At 52.7% G+C, this 18,523-nt stretch overlaps 1 protein-coding gene across 1 annotated transcript in view; it reads left to right on the top strand.

Moving 5' to 3' along the window:
• BCAR1 (BCAR1 scaffold protein, Cas family member) overlaps window positions 1-18,523 on the top strand; it is a 57,834-nt gene that overhangs the window by 17,825 nt on the left and 21,486 nt on the right. The window contains exon 2 of the mRNA XM_059713732.1: window positions 3,964-4,698. Within this exon, the coding sequence (XP_059569715.1) occupies window positions 3,964-4,698 (735 nt within the window). The remainder of the gene's footprint in view (window positions 1-3,963; window positions 4,699-18,523) is intronic.

Below are 18,523 nucleotides of genomic sequence, written 5' to 3'. Positions count from 1 at the left end.
CAGAGCATCGCTGGAGGTGCTGTGTGCAGTGAGTCAGCCAGGAGCAGGGTGACTGTGTGCATTGCAGAGCACTGAGGCGTCCCTTTCCGTCGTTGGCCTCTGAGCACAGGGCTCGGTTATATTTGGAAGCCTGACAAATGTCACAGGGGCCTGAGGAGTTCAGGAGAGATTTATTCTCCATGGCCCCTGGATCGTTGAGCAAGCGCAGGAAATTGCTGCCCTGAGCAGAAGTTGCTCTATGCCCCAGGTCACTGAGGACCAGATTAGAGTCTGGGCCCCCTAGGCAGTGCCAGGGATTGATTCTGGGCTGCTGCTAAAACACCCCTGCCCCTGCTCCAGCTCTCTTCATGAGGAGTTGTAGATGCTTGCTAGGCCTGTGTGAGCAGCTAGTATTTGCTTTGAATTTGGCCGATTTGGGGGACAGTGATTCAATTTGGTGATTTGAATCACTGTCCCGATTTGATTCAACCAAACCTCCAAATCAGCCAGGCCAGGCCCATCCCCCACCCCTCTCCCAGCCCAGCAATGGCTGCCCCAGCTCCCGGCACTTGCTAGAAAAAAAAGCCCAGACCCAGTGGGTGCTGGTGGGCAGGGGACGATCCCCACTGCCCCACACTGCATGGGGGGCTCTGTATGAGCCCCTCGACCCTCCCTCCCACTTGCTCTCCCAGCCCTCCCACAGGTGCCCCACCTGGACCAGCTCCTGCCCTTTAAGAAAAAAAAGGAAAAACCCTTGGACTCCCTGCTTCGGCTGGTGGGGGGGCAGTCCCTGCTGCCCTGCACCACATGAGGGCTCTGCATGAAGCCCCGAGGCCGCACCAGAAGCAGAGTCCCGGGGCTTTTCTTGGAGTGTTTTGTTTTTTGTTTTTTTTTTCCTTAAAGGCCTGGAGCTGGCCTGGGCAGGGCAGGGCAGGGCACTTGTGGGGGGGCTGGGGAAGTGGGGAGGTTTGGGTGCTTGTGCAGAGCCCCTCATGCAGCATGGGGTTGTGGGGGGCAGCAGGGATCTCCCCCCCCCCACCCAGCAGCACCCAGTGAGCACAGGGGCTTTTTTTAAAAGTACAGAGCTGAGGCGGGCAGGGACAGCCATGGGGGAGTGGGTGGAGTCAGGGGGGCTAGCAGGGGTCCCCCCATGGTCCCCTTCTCCAGCCCCCTCCCCCCCCTCCCCGCCCCTAGTACTTAACAGCTGTGAGTTGGCTGCAGCTCACTGCTGCAGCCACCGGGGACTGCCCAAATCATCAGACATCTCTGAATCTTTTCCAAAGATTGGAAGAGTTTTGAATTGATTCAGACCTTTAAATTGCTCCCCTGATTCGATTTGGATTCGGAGATTCGGCCACTGAATCGGGCTGAATCTCCTCCAAATTGAATCGCCATCCAAAGCTTCACACAGCCCTAATGCTCAACACCTTTTGGCACCAACTCTTGCCTGAGAAACCAGATCTCTGGAAGTTCCCACAGTTCCTCTTCTGTTCCCCAACCCTTGCCATCTGGGGTACAAAGGGCAGCTTTTCCCTGGGTTGTCAGCTCAGATGTTGCTGCCTCTGAAACAGTGTGAACTCTGAGTTCAGAGGTTGGCAGTAGAGCCTAGATAGTCCTCAGAGAAGACTACCCAAGCTGAGGGTAGGGAACTCCCTTTCAGTTTTTAAGCACTAGGTGAATCCATTGATTCCAGGATCAGGGGCTTTAAATAAATAGGGGAGTATCTTGAGACCAGCCATATAGTCTTTTTACAAGAAACAATGGCCACAAGCTAGCAGAGAGCAGATTTAGACTGGACATTAGGAGAAACTTCTTCACAGTTCGAGTGGCCAAGGTCTGGAACGGGCTCCCAAGGGAGGTGGTGCTCTCCCCTACCCCGGGGGTCTTCAAGAGGAGGTTAGACGAGTATCTAGCTGGGGTCATCTAGACCCAGCACTCTTTCCTGCTTATGCAGGGGGTCAGACTTGATGATCTATTGAGGTCCCTTCCAACCCTAACATCTATAAATCTATGAACTTGGTAATACTGGTTGTAGGAAACATACAGCCATATGGTCACAGTGGCTCAGGGTGATCTCAGTCATTTGCTGCATTCCCTGCTGCGCATTGCTCAGCCTCTGACCAGGGGAGTGCATTTGTGGCTAGGCAGGGAGTAGGGCCGCCTATGGCTGACAGGTGGCATGATGCCCTTTTACAGCACTTGTGAAATGGCTTTTAAGTGGAGTAGCACCAGTTTATGCCAGCTGGAGGGTCTGGCAGGGTCTGGTCCATTGCAGGTGCTACCCAAACCCAGGAAAGAAACCCCAGTAACTAGGAAGTCTGCTTTTTCATTTCCATCAGCTGGAGCAGTCCACATGAATTGGGTAGGAAACCTCAGCAGCCCTTTGAGCCCGGCCCCAGCACCCCAGTGAGAGCCAAACTGTCCCACAGTAGTAACTGCACCAGGCAGGTGAGAGTGGGACAAATACAGGATTATTAATCCCATTTTGAAGTAAACTGTGGCATCAAATGAACTGGATTTGTGCAGGACTTAGGCCTATGAGGAAGTTAACATTGGAAAGCCTGGCCTATATTTAGATGAGTAAACGGGAGCTGAGGACTTCCCGAAACCTGGCCCCACCTGCCTTTAGCCAAGGTTACGCAGGGGCCTGTGGCAGAGCCAGGAACCAGTCCTGCTCTTCGGAGCACTAGTCCAATGCTTTAGTTGCACCACCCTGGGGCTTGCTGACCCAGCATGGTCAAGTGACGTTCCCTGTACTGTTCCAGCACTGAGCCCAGCTGCTTTGAGAACGGAGCCTGAGGGGGAAGTGTTCAGAGCAAAAAGGGAGGTGATGGCTTTAGTCGGAGATCTTCACCTTGGTATCTAACAGGTGTTACCTGGAGGGTGCTGCCAGCAGAGCTGGACCCTGACAGACCCTGGACCCTATTGGACCCTGACAGACCCTGCAGTTTTTGCTGGCCTGCTAAACACAGCCCTTGATGCCAAGTCTCTACATGGGAGACTCAGAAAAGGCCTTTCAGTTGCTGCTGGGGCTCTAGTGCCCTTGTTTGACATCCGGCATCTTCTGGCTGTCACCTAGGCCCACAAGGCTTGTGCATCCTATGTAACCTGAATCCTGGGGGCTTGTAGCTCTCTGGGAGACCCAGAGTAGCCATTAGGTTTTGTGGCCTGTTTGTACTTGCAGAGAAGAGGCTGCACCTTGGCCAGGGCAGAGAGGCCTGCTGTGTAGGAGGGCACATTCCCTGCAGGGACAGAAATCACAGTAAAGTGTGCTGCAGGCTCCAGCTCCTTGGGAGCTCTTAGCAAGCCCAGTGCAAAGCTGGCCTGACCTCAGGTCTTTCAGTTTCTCTGGATTGGCACTAGTGTGGCTTCAGGCAAGCACATGGCATTTTGCTCTGCTAGGAGCAGGGTGTTCAGTCTACAGGTCCCTCTCCACCAATATCAGATAACCACTCTGGGCCCTGTTGGCTGTGGGCCGTTTAGCCTGCGGGCAGGGAAAGCTGGGGGCAATGGCCCTGAATTGGTGAGCAAGAGACAGCGGAAATACAGCTCTCTGTGCCCCTCACTCACCCTTACTGTCCCAGGTCAGGTTCTCCATGCTGTGCTCTGCTGATACCCCTCCGTACCAATGCGCAGCTCCCTGCTATTCCAGCCTTCCTCACCCCAGATTGAGGGTCATCCAGTGTCTCATTTCTGAACCCTGTGAAGCTCCTACCACAGAGTGAGGGACCCCCATTGTGCACTAGTCTCCCCAGCCACAGGCCCAGGCCAAGTCCTATTCAGTAACCCATTTTTGCAGAGCCCCTTCCACTGTGGCTTCTTCCCTGCTGTTCTGTGACACTTATCACTACTGCCCCTTTTGCCCCATCTCCTCTGCTCCACATCCCTCCAGGGTCAGGACAGCTCTCCCTGCTGCCTCTGTGCCTAGGCATGGGAGCCCAGGGAGACCAGCCATTCTCTCACACCTCTTTCTTGTTCTTTCAGAACGTGCTGGCCAAGGCGCTATACGACAATGTGGCTGAGACCCCAGATGAGCTCTCCTTCCGCAAGGGTGACATCATGACGGTGCTGGAGCGAAACACGCAGGGCCTGGATGGCTGGTGGCTATGCTCGCTACATGGGCGCCAAGGCATTGTGCCTGGCAACCGCCTGAAGATTTTGGTAGGCATGTATGACAAGAAGCAGCCAGCTGGACCTGGCCAAGGGCAGCCCCAGCCGCAGCAGCCCCAGCAGCTGCAGGCCCCTCAGACTTCTGTGCCTTACCATCACCAAGGAGTCTACAACCCACTGTCCCCTGCCTCCCAGTACACCCCGATGCACCCTGCTTACCCGCCCCAAGGGGACAATGTCTACCTGATTCCAGCCCCAAACAAAGGGCAGCAGGGCCTCTACCCTGGCTCTGCACCAGGGGGACAGTTTCCATCACCTCCAGCCAAGCAGCCAGCTGTGTTTCCAAAGCAGACACCTCCTCACCCCTTCCAAAGCCAAGGCCAGGAGATCTATCAGGTCCCACCATCTATGAGCCCAGCCCAGGATGCTTGCCAGGGGCCTGCAGGCTCTGCAAGCCCCCCTCAGGATATTTATCAGGTTCCTCCTTCTGTTGGCTTGGGGCAGGAGATCTACCAGGTGCCCCATTCCATGAGCCAGACCCAGGAGATCTACCAGGTGCCTCCTTCGTTGGACATGAGGAACTGGGAAGGGCCGAAGCCTCAAGGAAAGGTAGAACATGTTCCTGCAAATCCAGCATGGTTCCTCATCACACTGGGCCCCATGGGCTCAGGCCTTCACAGTGCAAAGCTCTGCCCATGGAGAGGCAGGGAAGGGAACAGTCCTCACTGTACCATAAAAACCAGACAGGGCAAGGGGAGGAGGTGGAAATCTGACTTGTGAGAATGTCTGGGGATGCTTCCGTTTGAGGCTGACTCCTAGGGTGGGGAGATGCTCCCTAGACACCCTTTCCCTAGGGAGGGGCAGGGCTCTTTGAGGCTGCTGCCTTGAAGCTGTGTTGGGGGTGGGCATTTCAGGGTGATTGGGGACCTTCTCTTCCTTGGGAACTTGCTGGCCAAGGTGGGATTTGCTGCACTGCACCAGGGCTGGGGCTGGCAGTAAGCCTGACACTGGCAGGCCCCCAGCACAGTGGCTTGGTTTGTACCAGTGTGTTGCAATATCTGGGCTCCTGGTGCTGGAGAGGGTGCATCTTGTGAGCCCAATTCTCCTTCCCATTCCAGTGCTCAGATATCACTGCAGGCGACCTTTGTGTTCTCTGCATCCTGTGGCAGTACAGGAGCTGTGTGACCTCCAGCGTCAGTCATGGCAGCCTGAGGGTTGCTCTCACTTGTTCTCTTCCCATGACATCTCAAAGCATGGAGTGCAGTGCGTGTGGGCCACATCCCCAACACACTGCCATATGGGGATCAGGAACAGGTCTCAGCCCCTACAGGGCTCATGTCCTCCTGTGAAGGTCCAGTGGAGCTGCAGAGGTGGTGGGGGTCCAGGCCCAATATGGAGAATGATGCAGCTGGTCTATCTGATCAGGCTGGGTGCTTTGGGCCTTGCTGGGCAAAGGGGCTGGTGGCACCACCAGGACCCACTCTGATTCCTTTGCCCAGGGAAAGCAGGAGGAGGCAGGTCCAGTCAGGCTGCTCCTTGTATATCGCCTGTGCACAAGAGTGGACAGAGAGAGCCTGTCTGGGGATCTGCATGAACACTGCTGGGGCTCCCTTCTGACCATCTGACTTCATGAGACACATTAGAGAACTGTTTCAAAGCACTTGGTAGCCCCTGGCCCAAGCCCCTTAACATGGGGCCAGGAGGAAGGTGCCATCAGCTGGCAGCCTTCTGATTAGCCTGTGTGTGTTCATGGTTCACTTAGTGCTGCAGCCAGGGCTCTGACACCACTGCTGTGGAGCTTATGGCACATGGAGCATCAATGAGGTGCTTCCTTGGGCAGGTTTGTGGGCCACTATCCTTCCCTGTTTTGTGGTACCTCATTCTGGGGGCACAGCATGGGAGTCACTTGGTTCCAGTGCATCAGGGATGGGCAGGTGCCTGGCAAGGCAGATGTAGGTCTTCCTACCTCCACCCTTGCCAGCTTGGTTGCAGAAGGTTGCAGTACCTGGGCAGTTTGCTCTTGGCAGAGTCCAGACAGGGCAAGGAGGGGGCTATGGCACACATCCCAGTGTTGGGGCTTCTGGTCCCAAGGCCTGGGGCATGGGAGTTGCTGTGGAGAGGCAACCCAGTTGCATCTGAGCTAGCAGCCAAATGCTTGGCCAGTGTGAGGGAGTGCAGCCTGGTGACCTTGCAGGATGGTGTCATTCCCAGCTCTTTCTAGCTGGGCTTCAGGCCTGATTGTCCTTGCAGCCACTCAGCCTATTTGTCAAGGCCCAGCCCTGCACAGCTGGAGTGTTGTGAAAGGCACTGAGCAACCTGGCGAGGCTGAGGCTGGGCAAGCCCTGCCAAGCCTGTTAGCTGAACTATCTGGGTCTGCTACCACCTGCATTCCCTCTGCCTTCCCTCCTCCAGCCACACTGCCAGGATAGTAGGGAGATGGGCAGGGGGCAGAGGGGCTGCTGCTGTGCAGAATAACCATGGGCAGGGAGAGAGGGATTGGTACAGGTACCTCTTGCCCAGCACAGTTGTGACCAGGGCTCCATTATTCTCTTCTGTGCCAGCAAGAACAAGGCCAGTACCATAGCCTTTACCCTGGATCCCCCCAGGCTCAGGTGCACCAGAACCTGAATCTGATTTTGCCCTTCATTGGGCTGGGAAAAGCCTGGCTTCAGTTGGGGAGGTTTGACTGCTGGCTGCATCTGCCAGCCAAGTGCTAATAAGCAGGCTACAACATTCCCACTTGGCCACATTTAGCCTGCATGCCCTGCAGGGGCTGTGACTCTCAAGGGGCAGTAGCTGAAATTGGAGGTGGAGAGAGGTGAAATTGGAGGTGAAGGTGGGGCTCTAGGCCTTGAGAGAAATGGAGTCAAATGTGTGCTGCACTGTTCCTTCTCTGTGCGGCCTTGGGCAACTCTTAACCTTTCTGTGCTCAGTTTCATCATCTGTTCCATGGAGGCATTAGGCATTCCCTCCTGTATCATGATGGGGTGATAAATAGTAGGGCTGTGTGAGTCGGCAGTGATCCGGCTTCAGATCTAGCCACTTTGGATGGCCACGATCCAATCTGGAGCTCCGGACCAGGTTTCCACCTCGATCCAGCCAAAGTGGCTCCGAAGCTTTGGAGCTGCCTTGGAGATCCGGCCATAGGGTATAATAGGGAATCAATAAAATATCTATGACTTTGGGGGTTTTTTTGTCCAATTTGGATGAAACTTGCAAGGATGGTAGCCTCTACTGAGGGCATGAAACCTGCCAAGTTTCAAGATCAGTGCAGGGGTTTGGGAGGAACTGTACCCCAAGTTCTTGAAAGCCAAACTAATGTCACTGCTGCGTGTTACAATACAGGGGGGTCAAAATGGCAGGGCTGGTTGCTCTTACTGAGGCCACAAAGCCTGCCAGTTTTCAAGGAGATCAGTGCAGGGGTTTGGGGGAAACTGCCCCTCAAGCTATGGACAAGCAAAACTCGTGCCATGGGTGACGCTGCGTGTGTTAAGGCACAGCGGGGTGGCAGCTGCAGGGGTGGTGGCCCCTGCTGTGATGCCTGCCAGTTGTCGAGGGATCGGTGCAGGGGGGTTCTGGGGCCCTGCACCTCTAGCTGCTGACAGGCAAAACTCGTGCCAAGACTGTCTGTCTTGGGCCAGTTGATTGTCTGTATTGATTCTTTCCTCTCCTTAGCCTGGTTTTGTAGGTGCTAATTGATGCTCATTAAGTCATTATGTAGTAGCTAGGTCCTGTGTATTGAGCTGGTCCCTGGTCCCTGAGTGAATCATGATTGTTTAATTGGTAACTAGTAACACAGTAGCTTAGCACCCAGGCCTGCAGTAGTGTCTCCCCTCCCCTCCCTGCCCCAAGCCAGAGACGGTCAATCCCACAAGCACCCATGGCACGAATTTTGCTTGTCCGCAGCTTGAGGGGCAGTTCCCCCCCCCCCAAACCCCCACACCAATCTTCTTGGAACTTGGCAGGCTTTGTGGCCTCAGTAAGAGCCACCACCTCTGCAGTTTTCACCCTGCTATGTAACACCTAGACGTGATGTGAGTTTTGCTTTCAAGAATTTGGGGTGCATTTCCCCCAAACCCCTGCACTGATCTTCTTGAAACTTGATAAGCTTCATTCTCTCTGTAGAGTCTACCACCCTGGAAAATTTCATCCAAATCAGACAAAAAACAACAACGTTTTAGATATTTTATTGTTTCCCCATTATACCCTATGGCCAGATCTCCAAGGTGGCTCCGAACCGCTTCAGGAAGCTGAACGAGGCCAGCGCTTTGACTGAGACATGCTGCTTCAGACCCCGGAGCATCCGAAGCTTCTCCAGATCCGAAGCTCTGTCCAAAGCCTCGCACAGCCCTAGTAAATACTAGGGCTGTGCGAAGCTTTGGTAGCCAATTTAATTTGGAGGAGATTCAGCCTGATTCAGGGACCGAATCTCCGAATCTGAATTGAATCGGGAGACCAATTAAAAGCTCTGAATCGATTTGAAGCATCCGAATTGTCCCAGCTTCCTGTGGAGGGTTCGGGATTGAGAGTATGGTCGAGGGTAGAAAGGTAAAAGATTTATTGACTTAACAAAAACGCAACTATGCATAGTAACAAGACAAACAATGACAGACAAAAGCAATTCACGTCGGCAACTTATCGGCAGTCCCCTCTGCCTGATACACAGCAAGCTTCTCTTTCCACCAAGTCAGGCATCCCTGAACAGCACTGTCCAAAGGGGTACTGGGAAGGACCCTGGAATGCAGTCCTTGGGCTCCTCGAGGTCCACGGGCCCACTGATCCAGGCAACAGCTAACTAATCCTTTTCACAGAACTGTATCTTCCTTCTGAATGGTTTTCAGATATTTCAGCCAATTTAAAGCTTCTGAGTGGTTCTGATAACGTACAACCACTCAGATTCCTTTTACTTCAACTGTCCTTAGACTGACCAATTAGCAGTACAAGCCTTGCATTCCTTTGATAAGGTAATTTTAATTATGCCACAAGGCCTTACTACTTCAAGGCTTTGCTAAATTTACTAGGCCTTACTTTATACAAGGCCTCACTACATCTTAATATTTAAGCCTGTGGACCAGGCTGAGGGCTCACAAGGCTGGGGTGGGGAGGAGTGGTTTCTGCAGCCTTTTCCCTAAAGAACCTCAATTCTCAACCCAGTTCAGGGCAGGGAACGTGGATTTTGTGTCAGGTGTTCTCATTGCTCACACAGCTGAGCTGGGACTTGAGCCCTAGCTCTACATTTGTTGGCTACCATGAAGCCTGGATCTGAGTGCCCCAGGAGCTAGGCCCAGCTGGGGTCTTAGGCTGGCTCTGGGCTTTGTGCAAGGCAGGAGCCCTTGTCAGGGGCTAGAATTGTGCTCTGCTTTTAGTTGAGTTCCTGCTGACAGCTGCATTGCAGCTATCTATGCCTTGAAGTGGTCTAACTCCTGAGTGCCCCTTGAAGCCTGGGCTTGGTGTGTGATGCCAAGGAGAAAGTGCATTGGTCCCACAGGGCTGCTACAGGCTCCCACATGGCCAGAGCTACAGCTGGTTCTGGCTAATCTGGGCCAGAGCAGAATCTGGTTGAGCTCCATACTTTGTAGCACAAAGCCACCTGCCTGGGAAGCGCCGGGAGCTGTGTAGCACTCCTTGGCAAGCAGGCACTGAATGCCCACTCGAGAATCAGGAAACTGCTGGCTCTTGGCTGTGGTCATGAACATGTGAGCTATGGCAGGGCTTATTAAGGACCTGATCCTGCCTAGTGCTGAAGATTTTAACCTTACTGTCCCTTGCAGAACTAGGGCCTGGGGCAGCTGCTTATGGGGGTGGTGTCTAACAATCCTCTCTGCCCCTGCGGTGGGGGTGGGTCCCTGGTCCCTGCTCATGTGGGACTGGTTTCCAGGGAAGCTCAGTTGGGCTTGTTACCAAACTTCCTCTGCCTCCAATAGCTGATGCATTGGGAGCAGGCAGGTGACAGACTCAGCAAGTCCATCCCATGCTGAGTCAGTGGCTCAGCCTAGAGGATTTCCCAGGTTCTTGTTTTCTGCCATGAAGTCAGACGGCCCCCACGCCAAGGCCCAGCTGGGATTTGCGTGGGATTGCCCCACTTTCCTTGGCAGTCAGCTCCCCACAGCCCAGCCTCTGGGATCCTCGGGGGGGGGGGGGGGGGTGTGTCCTGCAAACATTCCCACGTGTCCTCCAACTGCAATGGGTGAGCCAGTCTGCAGTGCAGCCTGCTTGGCAGGGACCAGCTGAGCCCAGTGCATGAAAGCGCCCAGCCTCACTCACACTGAAGAGTCTGGGAGATAAGATACTTGCTAGTGATAGCACCAGACAGACTTGAATGATTGACCTCTGCTCAGTCCATAAAATTTGGAACTGATTTGGCTAATTGGGGGGAGACGCAACTGTTTTTGTTAAATGTTGTATTATGTAGGTACAAAAGTGCTGCTTAAAAGCGTATTTATGGAGTTTTAAAACTTGCAGCAGTTCCAAAAAAAGATAAAAATGCATCATTTCTGGATAAGCTAAGTCTATGGGACCTACATGCAAATTTCTACAGGTATGTTTATGTATGTTTTCAGATTTGTTACTCACCTCCACATGCTCATAGAGAGCAGGATCTGATAGTAATAAGGGGAAAAGAAACTGCAGGGGGAAGAAGTTGGTGCGGGTGAGGGCTAGCGGGCTATCTGACCCCCCAGGTTTGTGTTCCCTGCTGTAGCAGTGGGAGGGAGACAAATTCAAGGCAGACCTCCAATAATCAGATTCTATACCTGGAAAATTGTAACAAATGTATAGATTTTCCCATATATAAATCTGATTATTGGGGGCTCATCTTATATTCATAGTTGTCTTATATTTGAGTAAATAAGGTAATAGCACTTGGTGCAGGACTCTTCTTACTGCCCCCTCCCCCATCCACCATGCATCCAGCGGCCTGGAGCTGGGAAGCCCAGTCCTAGGGAGCCTAACTAGCCATTGGAGCCTTGGAGTATGAGCTTGAAACAGCGAAATCGAAAAAAAACGAAGGGCTTCAAAACAGTGTGAAACGAAACAAGAGCAATCGAAACATTTCAAAAGTTTTGAAACGTTTTGAGTTTCAAAGCTGAAGCTGGGCTTGCCTGCAAGGAAACAGAAAGTAAGGAGAGGGAGGGGGAAAAGCGGGGAAGCTCCTGCAGGAGAGGGAAGAAAGATTTTTTCACAGTTTGGCTGCCTGAGATTCTGCTGGTGCTACTGTGCTGCTTACTAAGTTAGTACCTGTTGTCATGTAAAGTGTTGGACCGGACTGAGGCTGTAGGGGAGGAGAAGATCTCACTGGGGCACACTACTGTGTTGTGTAGAGGCCCCAGTGCCAGTGAGGGTACACCTTAACACGCACACAAAGTCACACATATCACGAGTTTTGCTTGTCAGCAGCTTGAGGTGCAGTTTCTCAGAAACCCCTGTGCCTATCTCCTTGAAACTTGGCGGGCTTCATGCCCTCAGAAGGGGCTACCATCTCTGCTGTTTTCATCCAAATCTGCCAAAAAATGACAAAATTATAGGCACTTTCGTGTTTCCCCATTAGCCTATGGGCAAAATGTCAAAAAAGCATTGAAACGGTTTTGACCAAACAAAATAGAACAACAATTTCTAAACGAAACTCAAAACGAAACACTGTCCTGGTGAAATGGCAAAACGGAAGTCAAAAGAAATCGGCGCTGTTTCACGTAGCCCTTGCATGGTCACCTCTGGGAAGGAGTGGAGCTCATCCACACCTTTGCTGAGGCCATGGCAGAGAGAGAGAGATCAGGCCACTCACCCATTCCCCCAGCCAGCCAGGGAAATGGCTCTTACCTTCTGTCCCCCCAACCTTTACATAGTCTCTGCTTTATTCTAGTTCAGAGTGGTACCCTGAGGTGGAGACACACTCCAGCTAGGAGTTTTCTGGTGCTGAGGTGCTCTGAGCAGCTGAAAGCTCACTTATGCCTTGGTTAGGTAACATCTCGGGGGTATAACAGGTGCATCTGGCCTTCTTTTCAGTTGTAGGGCTGCAGCCTCCTGGGGAGTGCATCACACTCAGGGCACCAGGATGAGATCTTTTATTGGACCAACTGCCTGGTTGGAATAGACTTTGACCAGGCCACTTCATCCTGCCCTCAGCCAGCAGCTAAGCCCTCCTCCAAGAGACACAAGCCACTGGGTTCTGCCAGAGTCTCCTGAAGTGCCAGGAGACTCCAGCTTTGTGTGTCCTGGGGAGGAGTCCCAGTTGTCCTCAGCCCATTTCTTATCTGTGCAGCCCAAGAATCGCTGGAGCAACTGTGGGCTATTTTGGTATTGCAGCAGAGAACATGGCAGAGGGCCTAGGCCCAGCCTGAAGCACTGGCTGGGGCTCTGTGCTCATTGCCAGGCTCTTACGCTTTTGCCTTCAAATGTGTGTCTGTGCCTGGGTTTGGTGGTTTGCTTTGTCACTCAGCACTAGACAGCTGGGAAGTGGGCTGTATTACTGCCCTCTGCACCAGGCTTGCTGGAGTATTGAGGGGAGGCAGCCTCCTGATCTGTGTTTATTTGCACAGATGCCAGTGTGTGCCATAAAAATTCCTCGGGCCCTTTCCCACAAGCACTGTGCAATTTTGCCTGATGGAGGAGTTAGGGGTGGGGCCATCTCCCCACAGTCACTGCAGCCTTTCCAAGAGCAGTCAGACTTCTTTCTACTCCTCCCTGCAACAGGGAAGGTTTCATGCTAATGACTATTAACTGAGAGCAACTTCTTTGTGTATCCTGCCCTGGCCCTTCAGGTAGGAGCGTGAGCTCCCAAGAAGTACCTCTTACACTTCCCAGAAGTGGCAGCACAAGCAGGGAAGATCAGGCTTGACATCTATGGCCCTTCTGTCTCTTCCCTTCTTAAATAAGCCTTATGCTCCTGTGATTACAAATATTCTGCAGGGCCTTATTGGCATTTCCCTTCTCACTTCTCCTACTGCATTGGCATGGGCCTTATTACATGCATAGAAGGTGCATTGTGAATACCAACTAGGGAGGGGGCAGGGTGGGACTGGGCCTTGTGGCCTGGTGCTGAGCACCCTACTCCCAAAGGACTGGACACTTAGTGAGTCTTGAGAGGCTCTGGTGCTACACTAGTGAAGACAGGAACCAGAATGGAGAGTTGTTGGGCAGGGCTAAAAAACAGCTACCTTGGGGCAAGGCCAACTGCCACTGGGTTTTGAAAGAGCATGGGAGTGCTCATTATGATTGCCTCTTGCTGGAGTCTGACATTTCCCCTGACACAGGGCAGGCTACCAGCATAGGTGGAGCTTGAATCTGATCCAGTCCTGCCTTCTCTCACTATAGTGTCTCAGCTGGGGGCCAGGCAGCAGGTCCTATCTGCTCCCAGGGTAGCCTTGTCATAGTCAGGGCTGTTACAGAATGTGCAAAATCAGTGCTTTCAGCATTGTGCTGGGGGCAGTGGGAATAGATATTGTCAGAGCTGGATGATACCCTACAGTTTCCCGTGCCCTTTGTACCCTCTGGCCACTGGCACCATGCTAGGTATGGAGGGTGTGGGCAAGCAGCTTGATGGATTTTGATGTTTGGTTCTGGTCTCAGTAAAATAGAAGGAGGCAGGGTTCTTCCCTGCCCATGTACCCTGTCCCTGCAGGGGCAGTCCTTGCAGTCCCCTGTGGGCTGGGCTGTCAGGGCTGTCTCACCTGTGTCAGATGGAGCTCTGGGAATTCAGCACCTCTGAAAATTTGGCTTTGTATCAAGACACCTCTCCGGGAGCAAGAGGGAGCTGTGGGACAGCTTCCTCACCGAACGAAGGCTGCTGTAGAAAATACCTGGGTCACATGGGGATTCTGGGCGAGGGTTGTTTCCTGTCATACCCTCAGCCCTTGAGGGAGCACCTTCCCTCCCTGGCCCTGTTTGGGGCTGAGTCCTGCTGAGTCAAACTACTGGGTTGTTCTGCCCATATCTGGTTCCCTGATCTGGCCAATTCCCCATCTGTGCCTCAAAGGCACTGGGCACCGTGCCTACTGCCTGAACCATATTCATAGATTCATAGATGCTAGGGTCAGAAGGGACCTCAATAGATCATCGAGTCCGACCCCCTGCATAGGCAGGAAAGAGTGCTGGGTCTAGATGACCCCAGCTAGATGCATATCCAACCTCCTCTTGAAGACCCCCAGGGTAGGGGAGAGCACCACCTCCCTTGGGAGCCCATTCCAGACCTTGGCCACTCGAACTGTGAAGAAGTTCTTCCTAATGTCCAATCTAAATCTGCTCTCTGCTAGCTTGTGGCCATTATTTCTTGTAACCCCCGGGGGCGCCTTGGTGAATAAAACCTCACCAATTCCCTTCTGTGCACCCATGATGAACTTATAGGCAGCCACAAGGTCACCTCTCAACCTTCTCTTGCGGAGGCTGAAGAGGTCCAGGTGCCCCAGTCTCTCCTCATAGGGCTTGGCCTGCAAGCCCTTAACCATAGGAGTGGCCCTTCTCTGGACCCTCTCCAGGTTATCCACATCCCTCTTGAAGTGCGGTGCCCAGAATTGCACGTAGTACTCCAACTGCGATCTGACCAGCGCCCGATAGAGGGGAAGTATTGCCTCTTTGGATCTATTCGTCATGCATATGGTGATGCATGATAAAGTGCCATTGGCTTTTCTGATAGCTTCGTCACACTGCCGACTTGCATTCATCTTGGAGTCCACTAGGACTCCAAGATCCCTTTCCACTTCTGTGCCACCCAGCAGGTCATTCCCTAGGCTGTAGGTGTGCTGGACATTTTTCCTCCCTAGGTGCAGCACTTTGCATTTCTCCTTGTTGAACTGCATCCTGTTGTTTTCTGCGCACTTGTCCAACCTATCCAGGTCTGCCTGCAGCTGTTCCCTGCCCTCCGGCATGTCTACTTCTCCCCATAGCTTTGTGTCATCTGCAAACTTGGACAGAGTACACTTCACTCCCTCGTCCAAGTCACTGATGAAGACATTGAAGAGTATTGGTCCAAGGACCGAGCCCTGCGGGACCCCACTGACCACACCCTTCCAGGTCGAAACCAACCCATCCACCACGACTCTCTGGGTGCGACCCTCCAGCCAATTCGCCACCCACCGAACTGTGTAGTCATCCAAGTCACAGCCTCTTAACTTGTTCACCAGTATGGGGTGGGATACCGTATCAAAGGCCTTCCTGAAGTCTAAGTATACGACATCCACCCCTCCTTTGTCCAGGTGTTTCATAACCTGGTCTTAAAAAGAGACTAGAGGTCATAAAAAGAGACTATGCCAGGGCTCTTCAGCAGCCCAGGTACAGGACATCACAGTGGGGTCAGTGCAGCAGCCATACTTGCAGGCCCAATCCTACTCTTGGCTGAGCGGCCTCCCAGAAATGTGAATACAGGGTGAGCAGGGAGCAGGTCAGGTCCTCTGTCCTATTCATTCCCTGTCCTGGCTGTGGTAGGATCCCACGATGACCCATCCCTGTGGCTGTGTCCTGACCTTGAGTCTGTGTTTAATGAAACAGCCTGTCTGCCCACCAAACTGCAGCTATGCATGCTGAACTACTTATTCTGCTCAGCATGTCACTACTTCTGGAAGACAGGCAGGAGGCTAAGACAAAGCAAACAGCCTGTTAGCTTCATCCTAGCCTCCTTCTCCTGGATTGAGCTAGGCACATACCGCACAAGAGGCCTCCTTGTCTCTCATATATAAACTCTTGGGTCCCTACTTCCTGCCCTGGAGTGGACTACATTGATTTCAAGCCCTCTGTACTCCCTCTGCTGGGGACGTGCCTGGTCCATGGAGAAATGAAATGGATCACTAATGGGCACCTTCAAGAAAATGTATGTAGACCAAAGGGTGTGTTTGGGGAGAAAGGGAAGAAGGGTGATTGAGATAGACAGAAAGGTGCATATATATAGAGAGAGAGAGAGAGAGAAATGAACAGACCCCTGTGCATGTACAAGAGTAAATAGAATAATAGAAAATTAGGGTTAGAAGGGACCTCAGGAGGTCATCTAGTCCAACCCCTGCTCACAACAGAATCATCCCTAACTAGATCATCCCAGCTAAGGCTTTGCCTAGCCAGGATTTACAAACCTTCAAGGATGGAGCTTCTACCACCTCTCTGGGTAACCTGTTCCAGTGTTTTATTACCCTCCTAGTAATAAATTCTTCCTAATATCTAACCTAAACTTCCCTTGCTGCTACTTGAGACTGTTGCTCCTTGTTCTGTCATCTGCCACCACTGAGAACAGTCTCACTCCTTCCTCTTTTGAACCCCCCTTCAGGTAGTTGAAGGCTATTATTAAATCCCACCTCACTCTCCCCTACACTAAATAAGCCCAGTTCCCTCCGCCTCTCATCATCAGTTCCATTTTTTTTAAATCCTGGCTGGTGTTGTTCCTAGTCCCCCTAGGATGGATAGGAGCCAGACTCCACCAAGTAAACCACTGCCAGGCCAAGGACACCTTTCCTCAGCCTCTCCTCATAAGTCATGTGCCCCAGCCCCCTCACAGTTTTCATTGCCCTCCACCAGACTCTCCAATTTGTCCCTTTCTTTTCTTTAGTGGGGGGCACAAAACTGGAAACAGTACTCCAAATGTGACCTCACCAGATGGATGGATGCATAGGGGGTGTGCATAGGAATAGCTAGACAGAGAGCAATATAGGGCCTCTCCAATAGAGAAGATGGGCTGGGTGGGGACACCTCTTTCAGTCACCTGGGGATTAAAACCCTCCCAATTCTTCTAGGGCTACCAGGCAGCTTCCCCCCTGAGCAGTGACTCTTCTCTTGACCCTCCTGATCCCCACTTGGTTGCCAGGTGGTGTACCTGATGAGCGTCCCTGCTGAGAGGGGACACCTCTCCTGGCCACAAGAGAAGTGGGTCCAATCCCCACATGACTGGGACATAACAGTCCCAGCTGCCAGTATAGCTCCCCACCCCACCCCCCCATGTGGGGATTGGGACCAGCTCCGTGCCCCCTGCCAGCCCCAGGCTGGCACCTGGAGGAGCCTGGAGCTCCCCTTGGCTGCTGCAGCAGAGCTGAGGAGGGAAGGAACATCCCTTGTCTCAACTGTTTTGGTTGGGAGCAAATTTGCTCCCTAATTGGTACACATGTAGACCTTTTCCTGGGGCACAGTTTACTGTCTTTTTTTAATGCACAGTAACCTTACTGTGCATTAATAGCAGGTGTAGATGTGCTTACTATCAGGTGGGTGATCCTTTGAGCCTTCAGCCTCGCTGCAGCATTGAGGTCCAGCTGGTCAGAGTCTGCTGTTACAAGACGCTTTTGACTTGTGGGGGTTGTGGGGAGGGCTCAAAGCTTCACTCACATGCATGATGTAGGACTGGGAGCTGCATGGCAGTTTTTCCCTTCATCCTTATGGCTATGAGAGCTTCCATGAATAGCACACCTCGCCTCTCCACCCTCAGCTCAACACCATTCACAAATCCTTCCTGCCTCTGTATAACCTCCTTCCCCACAGGATATGCCCCGGATGCACTTTGCAGCTCATAATCGGAATAGCCAGGTAAGGTGTCATGAGTTTGGGTACTTAATAGGTCTCTGCATCCGTCTCCTCTCTGGCATTGCTTCCCCCAACACCAACCCCCAGCTGTGGGGAGCCCCGCAAAGAGGCAGTCTCCAGCCAAAGGTGAATGGGAGCCCTGGTTTGCTGGCTGGGCTGCACTGAGCTGGCTTACAGCAGGGCATCTGAGCAAGTCGGCAGGCTGGTTGCCTGGGGTTGTGGCCATGCTGGAGTGAGGCTAAAAATAGCTCTGGAGGCAAATCATATCAAGAGGAGCGGGAAGGGAGATGCATCTGGAGAAGCAGCAGGATCCTTAGCTCAGGCTGCTCCTTTCCAAGAGCCTGTGAGGGATGTTTGCTGGTTCAGTAGACACAGCATCCAATCTCAGCCAGGCTCGCTGGGTGAGAAAGGAGACACAGCCACAGGGCAGTGGGGGAGGGGACTTAGCACTCTTGGCTTGTTCTTTCAGAGGGCTCTGCAGAGCTGCTTCTCGGCCTCGCGAAGGCTCAAATCCAGCGTAGTGCCTGTTCTTTACCTGGCAGGGGAAATATCATGTATCTATGTCCATAAAGACAGTTTTTCTAAAGCGTGCCCAGGGAGAGCTGCTCTTCTGGCATGGTGTAGTACCTGCTGAGGTGTAGTAGCTTTAAGCCCACTTTATGGAAATGGGAGTCTCCTCCCTGGCTTGCTCCAAGGGCCTTATGGCTAAGGGCAAGCAAAATTTGGGAGCATCTGAACCCCAAGCCTGCACGTAAGATGCCTGCCGAAGGATTTGGAAACATCTGAACCTCCAGGTGTGGGTGGAGGGTGTTTGCTGGTAGTAGGGCCACTTACGGTTCTGCACTCTTGGATTTGGAATTAGTTTTGGCTAATTTGGCCTGGGATATATAAAAATTAAAAAAAGACAGAGGGCCTGGTGACCTGACCTCCCTTCTGCCAAGCCTGTGCT

This window comes from Alligator mississippiensis, chromosome 10 (genome assembly GCF_030867095.1).
Source record: "Alligator mississippiensis isolate rAllMis1 chromosome 10, rAllMis1, whole genome shotgun sequence".
Classification (NCBI taxonomy): Eukaryota; Metazoa; Chordata; order Crocodylia; family Alligatoridae; genus Alligator; species Alligator mississippiensis.
This window is presented reverse-complemented; position numbering and strand designations above follow the sequence as displayed.